Source organism: Bufo gargarizans, chromosome 2 (assembly GCF_014858855.1).
Source record: "Bufo gargarizans isolate SCDJY-AF-19 chromosome 2, ASM1485885v1, whole genome shotgun sequence".
Classification (NCBI taxonomy): domain Eukaryota; kingdom Metazoa; phylum Chordata; class Amphibia; order Anura; family Bufonidae; genus Bufo; species Bufo gargarizans.
The window spans coordinates 556,759,449-556,774,452 of NC_058081.1; the positions used below are offsets into that span (position 1 = coordinate 556,759,449).

General features: G+C 41.0%; 1 protein-coding gene across 2 annotated transcripts in view; it reads right to left on the reverse strand.

The window, feature by feature from the left end:
* Positions 1-718: 718 nt before the first annotated feature.
* Positions 719-15,004, reverse strand: part of LOC122926686 (MOB kinase activator 2-like) — a 38,944-nt gene continuing 24,658 nt past the window's right edge. The window contains exons 5-6 of one of the 2 annotated variants that reach the window (XM_044278148.1): positions 4,464-4,588; positions 719-1,665 (exon numbers count right to left, since the gene is read on the reverse strand). In XM_044278148.1, coding sequence (XP_044134083.1) covers positions 1,388-1,665; positions 4,464-4,588 — 403 coding nt within the window. In that variant the 3' untranslated portion in view covers positions 719-1,387. The remainder of the gene's footprint in view (positions 1,666-4,463; positions 4,589-15,004) is intronic. The other variant, XM_044278147.1, reaches the window with a different exon arrangement.

Here is a 15,004-nt window from a genome sequence, read left to right on the forward strand (position 1 = left end):
CTTAAATATTTTGTTTTGTAGCTCGGACCTTCATCCTACAGCAGACTCAGGTATGTGCACCTTTACAAAAAGTACTTTAGTACTCCTGGTATAAATTTTGCTCTGTTGGGCATGAGAATAATACATTTCTCTGGAGTATCGCTTTAAAGAAAGCCTTTGGAATTAGAGCATACAGTATCCCACTTGGGACTGCCCTCAATTACCCAGGGTAGTCTTCACTCTGGAAAATGCCTGGCCATGTGTTATATGTTAACCCATTCATATAATACACTTCCCCTGAAAGGCAACAGAATTACGCATCCACACAATGTTTGTTTTGTGATAACTGGTGCCAGGCACACTGCCATCAGCTGATCACCAGCAAGTTCTCATTCAGAAAAGTAGTTGTGCATATCAGATTGAACCCTACTTTGCTCCACAATCTGGCTGAAATATGGTAGCGTACCCAGGTACTGGTGCAAAGGTCCATCGACAATAAAAGTGGACTCCAGAAAGATCAGAACAGTCCACTAGGGTACTAAAGAATCCTCCCGTAGGTCAAGGTTCTAATACAATAACAGGCCTAAAGGTCCAGACAGTCTTTTCCAAGAGTCTGATGGACTGATGTACAAGGTGAGATACCCTGGCACGGTTCAATGACAAGTGAAACAGCTCAAACACGTATAGGTTTAGATTTTTTATATAAAGTAAATGCATTTTTTTTTTTTTTTTTTTACTTAAATGAATAAATTACAAAAGTTAAGTGCGTTTTTTTTTTCTTAAGAAAAAGTAACATATCCCCTGAAGTAAAATATACATGTAACTGTCAGTACTATCCATTATCCATGAATAATTAAATTAAAATATGCTTGTTATTTATAAAAAATAAAATAAAAATAAAAATACACAAAAAACCCTTGATTAAAAGAAAAAAAGTGCCCATTCTGGAGATTCTGACCTTAGTAAAATTGACATAAAAAAAAGTCTATGTCATCCAGTGTTGGTAGCACGAAACACCATCGCCCATAGAAACCCTCTTCTGCCTGGTAACATAAAATGTCTTTGCGAACCCTGTCCGTCCTTTGCTTGTCTTAGCAGATCTTGTGAATCGATGCACGCTCATTTGTTTTCTGCTTCATGCACTTGGTGGGTCCCTTGGTGTACAGTCAGCTCGAACCAGTTCTGTGCTATGCAGCAAGCCGCCTTCATACGCATGTCCAAAAATGCTCTGCGACACGTCTATTGTTGTACTTTGTAACCTTTAGTCTGGCGATCAGAAGTTGTGCTCAAGGTGCCACGCCAAATATTAGATTACACAAAACTATTACAGATTTTAAAATATTCATACGGTAACAAGTCTTGGTGGCAGTATACATAGAAAAGATAGGGACCTATCTATGGGGTTGGTTCAAGTGTTACGGGAGTGGCCTCCTGAGGTTCGGGGAGGTGGGCTGCCATGTATCAAGGCTGTGGTTAAGTCTTCACTTAAGGACATTTCTTTGGAATCAAGAAGGTGAAATTCTGCACAGAAGAGGAGAAGGTGCAGGTACAGGGTGTTAAGATGGGGATGCAGTTCAAGGTTCACCACCGTTCTGAAGTGACAGGTGTAGATGTGGCCCAGGAGGTGAAAAAGAAGCCGGAAGGTTTTCTGGATGGCTGGTCTGAAGGACTTTGAAAACTCTTTACCTAAAGAAAAGAAATTACAAAGTGACGTTTTAATAATTAAGAACAAATGGGTAAGAGTACCAAAAAAATTCAAGCAGACAAAAAGAGAAGTATCCATTAGGAGTGAACCTGTCTCATTGGATATCCCTTTTTAGATCGAGTGATCACCAAATTAATAGGACTATACAAATGAGAGAGGTGTCTGCTATATGGGGTGCCGTTTGTTTGCCGTGTATTTTGTGATATAAAATGTGTTCTGTGTAGTAATCACAGAATTCATTTGGCCTTTACAAAAATCTTTGTCGCACAGAACATTATTTTGTGACACACAATTCATAACGCGACACAGAAATGGTTTTGTGACACAGACCTATTTTGTGACAGACTTAATTTCTGTAATTTTTTCGCACAGAATGGGATTTTGTTACATGGAATTCATTTAGTGGCACATAATTCCTTTTGTGTCACAAAATTAACAGAATTGCATTTTGTGGCACAGCTTTAGTTTTTGTGACATAAAATGGCATTTTGTCACACAGAATCAAAAATCTTCTGCACACAGAATTACATTGTGTAACAAAAGGAAGCATGTAGGCTGTTTGTTCCTATTGTGAACTATGGGGCGCCATTTGTCAAACAGAATTTTAATGTCACACAAAATGTAATTTGTGACATAGAATTCTACAAAATGAATTTTGTCTGTACATTTTGTTTCTGAAAATGCACTGTGAACAAATGGTGCCTCATACGGCTAAACTCGCTGTATTTAGTGGGATCCACCAATGATGGTCATGGGGGCAGACAATCCAGCTGTCAGGGGGAATGAGGGATATGTCGGAAGATAAACTCTGCTAGGGTAGTCTGTGGCTTACATCCCTCTCCTTAATAAAATATGCATGCTTGTGCAAGTTTATGGGGTGGATCGGGGGAGCTAGAACTTCAAAAGGTTAATTGGACTGACTTCTATCTAAGGTCTCAGTCAGACTCAGTCCACATTACAGCCACACACACAAAAAATTACTTTTATTCCAAGTGAATCAAGTTCAATTCATGATGCAAGTGTAAAGGGGATCTCCACTTTGGAAAATGTCTGTCTGTTATGGGGATCTACAGACAATACACTGATCACAGGGTGTCACACTGTTTGGACCATCAGTAATCAGGTGTAATCTGTGGATATACTGGGTAAAAAGTGTTCTATTTTCCTGCAGCGAAATAAAGCATTACACAGTGCTCACTGAAATCAACCGGCTGCCTGTGTAATCCATGGACCTGCTAGGACCTCCAGTGAGGGGTTGTCCTCTAGTAATTGGGAACAAGGTATCTGAAAGTGGGTTTCCTACTCCAGACTACAGCTTCAGGCATCTTCCATTAATCTTTGAAATATGGCAAATATAACACCCAACATGTGTAAGAGGATTACTACTTCAGAATTAGGTTCCTTTTCTTAAAGGGAGCCCCACCACTTTGAACAAAGCGTTGCCAATTCATTGCTATAGATTTGCTACTCTGATCTCTAACAAAGAGCAATCTGGTTATAAAGACCAAGTGCCAGGGGCCAGGCAGGTGGCCGATATTGATGAGATCAGGTTTGGCACTGTGGCTAAACTCAAAGGCGGCCATCTGTGGTCATCTTCTCATCACATTTGTGTATGTAACAGATAGTCTTTTATATAGTAATCTAGCTTCAGCTGTGGAGACGCTGCACTTGCCGACATGTTTCCCATACATTACAGCTAATTTTTCGGGAACCCTTCTGTCAAAAGGGATAGTCAAAAACATCCAACCCCTTATGTGTGATCTGCTTGTCTGATATTACATTATAGGCATAATATAATCAGGATCGCTGCCTATGAATGCCATCATTGGGATAATTCATTACAGTCAATGGAAAATGTGCCGGAGGCTGCAGTTATGTCATGTTATTCCTATAAACACAGCTTCAATGATGTGCTCTGTATTTGACATGACATTACACAGAACCGTCCTGTGCTCCTCTTTCACACGGGTGAGTTTTCCGCGTGGGTGCAATGCGGGAGGTGAACGCATCGCACCCGCAACGAATCCCGACCCATTCATTTCTATGGGGCTGTGTACATGAGCAATGTTTTTCACGCATCACTTGTGCGTTACGTGAAAATAGCAGCATGCTCTATATAGTGTGCGTTTTTCAACCAACGCAGGCCCCATAGAAGTAAATGGGGCTGCGTGAAAATCGTATCACATCCGCAAGCAAGTGCGGTGCGATTTTCACGCCTGGTAGCTAAGGAGACGAGGGATGTATGACCCAGGACCCAATTTACTTGATTATTTTCCATTATAACATGGTTATAATGGAAAATAATAGCATTCTTTAATACAGAATGCTAAGTATAACGTCAATTGAGGGTTAAAAAATATAATAAAAACATAACTCCCCTTATCCACTTGATCGCGCAGAAGATCCCGGCTGCACGATCAAGTGGATGAGGCGAGTAATGTTTTTATTATTTTTTAACCCTGAATTGACATTGGAATTTTGCATTCTGTATTAAAGAATGCTATTATATTCCATGATAACCATGTTATAATGGAAAGTAATAAAATCTACAGAACACTAAGCGCGAACTTCAGTGAAGAAATCCGGGTTCGGGTCTGGGTACCACATTCAGTTTTTTCTCACGCGCATGGAAAACGCATTGCAATCACGCGGAAAAAAAACTGAGCAACGGAACGCAATCGCAGCCGAAACTGACTGAACTTGCGTGCCCTGAACGCATCCAGCCCTCACCCGCGATGCCAGTGTGAAGGGGGCCTATAGGGAGAGATGTTTTACTCACTTTGTTTGGTAGGAACCAAGTCTTCATCCGTCAGGATTTTCTGAACGATGCTGGCGGCATAGTCTGCGTATTGCGGGCCTGAGCATTTTCTCTTCCGCCCTTTCTCATCCGTCCACTGAATCTGCCTGGAGACACAAACATGCAAAACATGAAGCTCTTGAACAAGATATGGGCTTTGCATCAAATTTAACATGCAATGTGGATCCTTCTAGCAAAGCAGGGGATTATCAAAGATTTTGATATTGATGCACAAGATCGGTGGGGGTCCGACTCCCTGCACCCCCCACGATCAACTGTTACCTTGTAGCTTCAGCGCAAGAACTACACAGCTCTGTCCACTATGTAGTGTACGGAGCTGGTAACGGCCATGATAGTCCCATTGTAGTGAATGGGAGCAGCACTGTGGTTACCAGCTGCATCCAATACACAGTGGACAGAGGCTAGCACAGGATCTACAAAATAATAGTTGATCGTGGAGGGTATGTGGTGTCAGACCACCCCACGATCTAATATTGATGGCCTATTCTTGTCCATCTTGCAGAAATGGATAGGACAGAAGTAAAAAAAATTAAAAAAAATTGTCGGCATGCTGGGATTCATGATTTTCTGCCCCCAAAACAGATAAGGTCGCATGCATGAGGCCTAAGAGACAGGTATGTTGATTCCAGTGTGGTCTCTGTATATGATGTAGTATCTGAGGACTTTAGCATTTACTAGCCGACATCATGCTGTGAAGGAGGCCATGTATCCATGAGTTCTGGAGATACCTCCGACTCTCTCCGATGATTGAGTTATCTCGTATTACTGTGCATAGGGAGAAAGGTGTCAATCACTGATGGGAAGGCAGGGGTGGGTCATGATAGGTAGGTACCCTTACCACACTTGGGGCAAACACACACGTAAATACAAGTGTGATTTTTATATACATCTCTACAAACATCCAGTAATCAGAATATTTCATAATCCAGCGCCTATAAGGTTCCACTGATATTGGATTAAAGGAATTTTCAAGGACAATATAATTATATGTTGAACGGTGTTTGCCAAACTTATACTTCACAGGTTTAGATAACAGGTAATTGAAAAGAATTTGGAAATTATTTCCTTTCTAAACTTTCTCTCTCCTACTAGATCATTATTTTAGGACATGGAGGTGCGACTGACTCAAAATAAGATCCATAGACAAACACAAGCTACCATTCAGCCAATCACTGAGATCTTAGTATCAATGACTGTGATTTAATACCACTTTCCAGGGTAGAAATTCAGACAGAAAACTACAAAGGTCGGCCCCATTGAATCCAGTGATGTGAGCAATAACGTGGGAAAAACTTGAATAAAGTTTATAACGATAACAGGAAAAATGTTCCGGAGAACGGCAATCATCCAGGCAATGCTGTATTTGCCATGTGACATACAGAATGTATGTGAAAGGCGACAAAGTTTGGGTTTACTGGCTGCTTAGGAGCCACCTGTCATCCACGCACAATGGAGGCGCACACTTTCTAAGAACACTCATATGGTTTCCATAACTCCCTTTCATTTCTATGGAACAGAACAGAGCACGTACAGTAACGCCTGCACTGAGATCTGGGGTGCAGTCCAGAAATTAGAGGATATCCTAGCAACCAAATCTCCATCGATATGAAATGCATGTCTAACAGTTTCTTAACTGATATAGGTTTCTGGGAAAGCTACGCGATAAACTTGATCTTGGGCGGGGTACTGGATGTCCTTAGATAGACCAGCCCTGTATGGAGACTTACTGGAAGTGGTCCATGGTAGGGAGACTTCTTGACAATGCTCCATGGGAAAACAATATGCAAAGAGGTATTTACCAATTAAGGACAACGATCCCGCTAGCTCCACCTTGTGAAAGTGGCTCCCTAGGAGTGAAAATCCAACTTTTTTAACTAAGCTTTGGTATATAACAAGGGAATATTGCCAGGCCAAATATCCATCCATAGCCATATATTTGGCTTGGCTATATTCCTTTGTCATATATATTCCAGGGCTTAGTTAAAAAGTCAGATTTTGACTCATAGGAAGCAACTTCCACAAGGTGGCGCTAGAGAGATGGTTCTGTTTAATAGGGAGATACCTCTTTACAACTAACTTGATCTTCATTTTATATCCCATAGGAACGGCTACATAACTTTTCTATGATTTGAAAAGCAAAACTGACTAGTTAGGCAGTGCTACTAAATATACAGGGGCAGTGAGGGTAAGTCGAATCACCATTTCAGAGTCTGTAAAAGCTAGTTGACAAGCTATAATGGTAGCCACACTACTGGCTGTCACCCAGATTTTTCAGATACAAATGGCCATATACATTAATACTTGTCACACATCTAATGTGTATAGAGGACTTTTCACTCTCCCACAACAGGAGATGTCATGAGGAAGAAGAGTTGGGCTCATTCTACTTCAACATGCCCGATACTTTGGTTCTCAGCCAGGTAGGATAAGCTGTAGCCACAGGTGTTTGGCAGCAAATAACTCCCTTCTATCCATTGAAACCATGTGGTAGCATGTGTATGGAGGAGTCAAAAGGAATAGGTGTCATACCCTGCTGCATGGATCCTGTACAATCAGTTGTTATCTGCAGAACCCAGCACCAACTGTTTAATTCCCCTACAGCGCCACTAGTGGGGAAAGTGTAGCATTACATTGTGGCCATTGATGTAAATGAGCTGTTCATGTAATGTACAGACATACTGGGTCCTGCAATGAGAGGCTATAGCTGCACTTTTTATCAGCCTAATTGATGAAATCTTGAATGATTGACTCCCATCTCTTACCTCTGAATGCCCTAGCAGGGTTTTAAAAAAGTATTTGAAACTAGACAACCCCTTTAAATTGAATTTCCCCTCAGTGGTCCGTACCGCTTTATTATGTACGGAACCAGACTCTTCATTCGTGTCGTGGGCGTAAATGTTGACAGTTTTAGAAGTATACAGAAGTCAAAGCCAAATTATAAACCATAAACAGTGAAGCTAGAACTTCATGTCCTTTCTCCACAACCGTGACATTTCCTCTAAAGACAAATTCCTCTATCATCTCCACACTGTCAAGTGATCCATTGCTTTCTTTTTGGAACTTACTACGGCATACTTTGGTCTGGAGCACAATGGCTCACACTCTACAAAGCTGATCACAGTTGCAGCCCTACCATAAACTGGAAATGCATTTCTCAACACAGATCGCATATCTGAATACCGATTGTGTTGCTAGAATATGAAAAAAAAAAATATATATATATATATATATATATATATATATATATATATCCCAGCAGTTCCTCCCATAATCTACTGAACGCCATTGATCCTATTTTGCAATACATGGCAATTAAAACAGAGAAATATATAAAGAAATCTTCTATGTCCTCTTCACAATCCTGTGTCTGACTGTGAGACAACTGGCTTCAGTAGGAGCCTCCCCCTCCGTTTGTTCCTCAGTAGAACACAAAATATAGTTAACCCTGGCCACTTCGACCAAGCCTCAAGGAGATCCCTTTCTATGATGTTCATATGAACGCCTGGTCCTGATAATTGCCCAGATCCTGAGCCTGTGTAAAAGGACCTTTACACTACAACTTATCTTAGAAGCTTATCTCCTCAGTACACCCTCATCCAATTCCAACAAGATCTAGCTGATGTTTATTGATGTGTATGGCCATGATTAGTAAGGATAACACAGGGATCTTCTTTCAGGGCATCAACACCTCCCCTCCAATTGTAAGTGGAAGTCACAAGCATCATGTTTGTCTGTTTTATATTATGTGACAGATTGTCTGTCCAGCTTTAAATGAACATTTTTGATCTCCGCGGTTGTGGCCAGCCACAGGCACTGGCGCCTCACAATTTTAGAATAGATAATCTTACATCCAAACTGGTAATTAGATATATATAGGAGCACACCAGTGGCAGTTTCCTGATCCCATTTTTGTTAAACTAAGCTTCAGAATGGCTTCCAAAATTTCAAAATGACCCTTACTTAAGTGATCTAGCAGTCAGAGCTAAGGCTCACTGTAGAATGTGCCTCATGTCTCAGTTTGAAAGAAATGCCTTCCAGGGAAAGATAGTTGAAAGGAAAGATTAGGAGAATTTTTGCTCCTTTTTGCGCAGGTCTATTCTTATTTTTTGTAAAATGGCAGCCATGCAAGTCATCATCAAAACCAATAAAATAGCAATAAACAATATGTGTATAAAGAGAAAGTGAAGCTGTAAAAATAAATAAATACTAAGATCCTATACTCGCTACATGGTTATATATTATATTAGACCATGTTCTACAATTTTTTGCAGAAAGGAATGTTAGAGTGATAGGTAAAACCACACAAGGCTTAGGCCGAGAGGAAGGTCCCCCCGTCCCTTATATGTACTTCATGGGTCTTTTAGTGGTAATGTCATTAGGAGATGTGTTGACTAGCAGCTATCTACTGTTTTCCCTGTCAGGTCATGTTAATTGTCTTCCGTCTTTCAAGGCCATTCAGTAGACCACCCATGTTGCAATGTAAACTTAATTGTGGTATTAACTGTGTGCATTTGACTGAAGTTTTAGTATCCGACACAAATAAAAGCTCAAATGAGAAGATGGTGCGTGCCTTAGACCAGTTCAATTCCTGGAGGAGAGGGAAGCAGGTGCACTGGGAGCTAATTATACGTCCCTCAGGCCCATGTCAGCTGTTTCTGTGTATACATGTTACATGGCAACTTTATATAAACAAGGCAGTGTTTGCATGCCTCCTACACAGGCGAGCGTAACATTGGATTTCCCAAATCCAAGCACCTCGGGGAAACAAGTGTCATAGATTTTCAGCTAAAATTACTGCAACTGGCAGCCTAATCTGGTCTAATATAAGGACAATTAGAGGGACAATCCTGCCTTTGTAATTTTAATAGTTCCTTACCTACCTTTATTCTAGTTAATATGGCAGTAAGAGATAGAGAATGGCAGACTGTTGCTCGTTTTGCTGAAGACTTGAGAAACCTGAGACAGGCGGATCGCTACAGCTGTGCAAACCAATTGTACAGGCTGTCAGTCATGACCGATATTACACTTAAATCATATGGCAAGCATATATTACTCTACATTTTGAGTTAGGTCTGTGGGTTCATAGGAGAGGAGGTCCAAAGTCAAAAATTAAAAACGGGCTCCTTCCTTCCTTCCTTCCTAGGTTTACATCACCACTAGGGATGAGCGAACTTTTGTTTTCAAGTTTGGCGTACAAGGTTCGGGTTATATCTAAGAATTCCGTTTTGGATTCCTCTACTACAGACCATAACTTATGGTCTGTGGTAGCAGAATCCATAGCAGAATTCTTAGATAACCCGAACCTTGTATGCCAAACTTGAAAACCCTAATCACCACTCATTTCTTAACATATACAGGTGAAACTCGGAAAATTAGAATATGGTGCAAAAGTCCATTTATTTCAGTAATGCAAATTAAAAGGCATTGCATTAATGCAGCTTAAATTTCGAATTTTGTGAAAAGGTTCAATGTTCTAGGCTCAAAGTGTCACACTCTAGTCGGCTAATTAATCCATATCCCCCTGAGCAAAGGGTTCCTCAAAATTGTGACTGTTATAATTTGGAGGATTATGGCTTACAGCTTATGAAACCCCAAAGGCTTGAAATATCTTGCTTTGCATGTAATGAGTCTCTCATACTGTTAGTTTCACCTTTTAAGTTTCATTACTGAAATAAATTAACTTTGCACGATATTCTAATTTTTCAATTTTCACCTGTATACCCTGCCTGCTTTGGGAGAGGAGGGCGATATGAAAATAGACAAGAGAAAACTAAAGTGGGGGTCTTATAATAATAATTATTGTGTGTTTGTAGGGGAGCATAGTTTAAAAACGTTGTCCAGGACTAGAAAAAAGGGTATGCTTTTGATTCCCCCCCCACCCCCAAAAAAAAATACCACCTATATGGTCACACCCTTGTTTCTAATCTTGGCCACCCACAAGTGTTATGTCCTCCACGTTAGAACTTATAAAAACTAGACAAACACCAACATCTAAAGAGTCATTAAAACTTGATAGAGCACCCACTCCCTGACCTAAACCTGCACAGCGACTTAATGTGTACATAGAGGTCTCTTGAAGACCAGAAAGTTTGACATTTCTTGTCAGTAAACTGGATTCCATTAGTGGGCCTGTCCCCTTTACAAGACTTCCTGTTATAAACATCAACATGACGCCAAGCCTAATGTTTAATTAGTAGGAAGAAGAAGAAACTCGGGTCAGGAAACCCACTGGAATCTGGTTTTAAAGTACAACTGGCCTGCCTCAAGTTCTTTAGGGCAAGCGGACCTTATGCTTTCTGCCTCTATGTGCCTTTGACACAACCCTGTTATAGGTTGGTGAAAATGGTGAGGATGAAAAAGTATCTCGTCTGTCAATAAAACAAGGGGTAGGGAGCCATTTTACTGTCATTCATAAGAATGCAGCTTAGCAGGATCTGCAATCTCTCTGTAGAACCAGGAACTCAGAAATAAGCAGACTGAATTTTAGCGCTCATACTTAGGGTGTAGCACTTAAGATGATGTTCTCTAAATGGTTAAAGAGAACGATAACCTTTTATAATTTTATTAGGTTAAACAGTCTGTGTTCAATCATTACTCATGACAGAGGTCTATGTGCAGTTTTCCGGATATATAGTTCTAAATCCCCTGCATATACATCATTGAACAAAAAATTTGACAGCCACCACTAGGGGGAGCTTACTGCATACACCTATTACTGATATTATTACATAACAGTAGTATACTGTAGATTAGGAACCAGAGCTCCCTCTATGGGCAGCCACAGGCAGAAAGAATGTTAGCATTTATGGGATCTGAAGCGTTGTATCCAGCAACCAAATCTACAACTGCTCACCGCCACATGGTAAATGGTGTCGCATAGCGTTTCAGGGGAAGTGTCATAGATCCGATGCACAGAGGAGGTAGCAACAGGCCAGATCCGGATATCAAATGGAGATGAGAAGAAATATAGTCTTCTTCAGCATCATGACATTTAGAATCTTTACTGGAACTTCACAGTAAAAAAAGGAAAGAATGTGTATCCATAAAAGCACTCCTTACACACTTCAGATCAATTCATGGGTAATGATTGGAATTGATCTGAAATACATAAGTGATGTTTAATGGTGCTGGAGAACCTCATATTTTATTGTTTCTCCAGACTTTCAAATCCGTTTAAATATAAATTCAAACAGGGCGTCCAAGGGAGGACATTCAGTTTAAGAACTGGTTATTATAATGTACTTGCATCCTTTTCCTACAGTTACGACTAGGTGGCAGCAAATAGCCTATTACTTATGCCTCATGCACTCTCCGTAGTGCTTCCATGGTGGGGTTCCATTGCCTCCGTTCCGCACCGCAGCTCCGGATTGCAGACCCATTCAAGTGAATGGGTCCACATCCATAATGCCGGGAGCACATGGCCGGTGCCTGCATATTGCGGACCTGCTGTTTGTGGGCCGCAATATGGCTACGGCCGTGTGCATGAGACCTAAGGCTACACTGCCAAAACCAAAGGGCACGATGGACAGCAGATGATGCTACCAAAGGGACTGGGAAGCTCACAGAAGAGTGGTCAGCAATGAAGGCCTAAGTTTGATGCCAACCGACTGCAACATCTGGAGGGAGTTTTTATGTTTGCTGCGTTTTTGTGCGTGGGTTGTGTTGAGCAAACTAATGGTGGCAACTCTTACATCCTGCAAACTATCAGCTAGTTAGAAGTTTTGTGGATGTGAGGGCTCTAGTGCAAGGACATTCCAGTGCTCCCTCGTACTTCATCAAGCCTCATTATTTGTACAAGTGATTTATTGGGTTCAGACAAGATATAAATTCACTGTAAATGTGGCCGTGTCGACATTTTCATGACTTGCTATTTCTCTATAATGTTTATATTGGTCCAATAAACAGTGGAACTGTCCAGAGAGAATCCAGTTAAATTTAGCACAGATTTTATGATGTTTTCACTCCCCCCTTCAAACCAGGCTTTCTGCCAAGAAAGAAGGAATTTTTATCCTTTAAAAAGGTGCAGCCGGATTCCTTATGTGCAGAAGTAGCTGTGCAGGCCTATGCTTGTATATGTTTAGTATCAGAATGCTCTGCGCTTTCTGCAGAATATTGCTCTTCCAGGGGGAAGGGGAGGAATTCGTATGAAACAAAGAGCACATTACTAGAGAAATTCTAAGGGATTATGTCTCTCCTTTTATGGGATTTATATGAGAATGATAGCTGTATGGCATACAACTATTCGGGACAAAAAGTTCTACAGAAATCACTCACAACTAGTGTTGAGCGAACTTGTGTTTTAAGTTCGGCGTCTAAAGTTCGGGTTATCGAAGTATCCCGTTATGGATTCTAAATTCCGTTATAGTCCGTGGTAGCGGAATCCATAACAGGATACTTCGATAACCCGAACCCGAACTTTAGACGCCGAACCTAAAACACAAGTTCGCTCAACACTACTCACAACCAAGACCCAATGAGTCCAACCATAAACTGTCACTAAAAAGATTTGTACACGTATTTCACCCCCGTACCCACCCAGATTGGAAACACAAGAGGGCAACAGAACTATACCACAATTTAGGCCACCTAAACAGAGGATGCCTGGATTGACATGGCAACCCTATAATTGGGTGACCATGAGAAGCTTTTGTAGAATCTAGATTCATTTCACGTGTCAAGCCCTATTCCCTCTGACCGTTCACTATATATAGTCAGAAAGGGAGTCTGTCAGCAGTTTTGACTATGCTAAACTGCTGACATCAGTAGGTAGGGGCTGGGGAGAGCAGGACAAAGTATACCCTTTGAGGAGCCTTTATCCTCAAAGGCAGTGAGCATGTGATATATATTTAGCAATATTTTGGTTGGCCCATCTCAGACATTGATGGTATAGCACCAGAATATGCCCTTAATGTGAGATAGGTGTGGGTCCTAGAGGTGGGACCTGAACCTATCTCCAGGATGGGGCCCCAAAGTGAAGGAGTACACTATATTCATCGTTATGGGAGTTCCAATCATAGCCAAGTAAGAGTGCTCAGCTGTTTTCAGTCCCATACTGGTAAATGAAGAGTGCACTGCACAAGCACATCCACCGCGCCATTCACCACTATCGGACATCTGGAAATAGCCATACTGGCACAATTTTGCAAAAAAAGGAAGAAAAAAAAAAGCTTTTTCTGGTTTTAACGGATTTATTTTACTATTGATGTAACCATAGGAGAGCTTGTTTTCTGTGGGGTGAATTGTCTTTTTAGTTACACCATTTTCAGGTACATATATTTATTAACTTTTTAGGGACAATAATGGAAATATAAGTTATTCTGCTATTATTTTTTGCGTTTTTCGAGACTTAAATACTGATGACTAATCCTCAGTATCTGATTGATGGGGGTCTGACACACAATGTACAGCGATGTGCTTGGTGAGCAGGGAGAAGGCCTCAGCAGACAGCGCAGACCCCCACAATCAGTATTTAAGACTTGGAAAACCTTTTTAAATTCATGACCACCGTTTTTAACGTTTATTAAAAAAAAATTGTCGCACTAGGGGACATCGCTTTTATAATGCATTGATGTACTTTTTATACCAATACCTTAAAGTCCATCACTGTAACAGTGACAGGCTGTCTAGTAGGCTGTGTCTGTGGCAGAAGCCTAATAGGCATATAGTCATGGCAGGACTGAAGGCCTTCATTAGGCCCCCTGCTGCCATGGCAAAGCATTGACACCTGTAATTGCAATGACAGGGTGCCAGTGGAGAAAAAAAAACTTGGCCTCTTCCTTTGTCTAACTGCCTAAATGCCAAGGACGCTATGGATCACAGCATCCAGGGGTTTAAACGGCCAGGATCAATATCCACTGGAAAGGAGATTAATCAATTCATTTCATCGCCCAGGATTATCTACTCCTGTAATCCTGTACTGCTTTCATCATGGAGCAACAGATGAGGTTTTCACGTGGCCTTGGCCATAAGTTAATAATTGACTGATAATGCGACCTATAGTGCCACCATCAGCAGGAAAACGACTGGCAGCTAGAGAGGTATTGTGCGATTGTAAAGGGGGCTGCATTTCACCCGTCCATGTGTTAGAACATGTCCTATTATTATGCAATGGTCTATCTTTTTGCGGAACTGACATTAGGAAATACGTAAACGGAATGCACATGGAGTCATTTCAGTTTTTTTTTGCGGCCCTATTGAACTGAATGGTTCTGCATACAGGCCATAAAAATGGACAATGAAACAAAATATGTTCGTGTGCACGAGCCCTTAATGTTTAATTTAATGCTTTTCATAAAATAAAATAAATAAAAATTATATAATTATATATATATCTCCATAGACCGCGCAACAGGCATTGGGTCAGCATTGCCACGTTCATGGACCCTGTACAGCAGTACACCCAATTCCTAAAAGTTAGACCTACAGGTGCTGTGTATGCCGCCATGCATTGCTTCTAGGACAGAATAGACACATGGAGGTAAAGTATGGGGAAAAGGATTTTA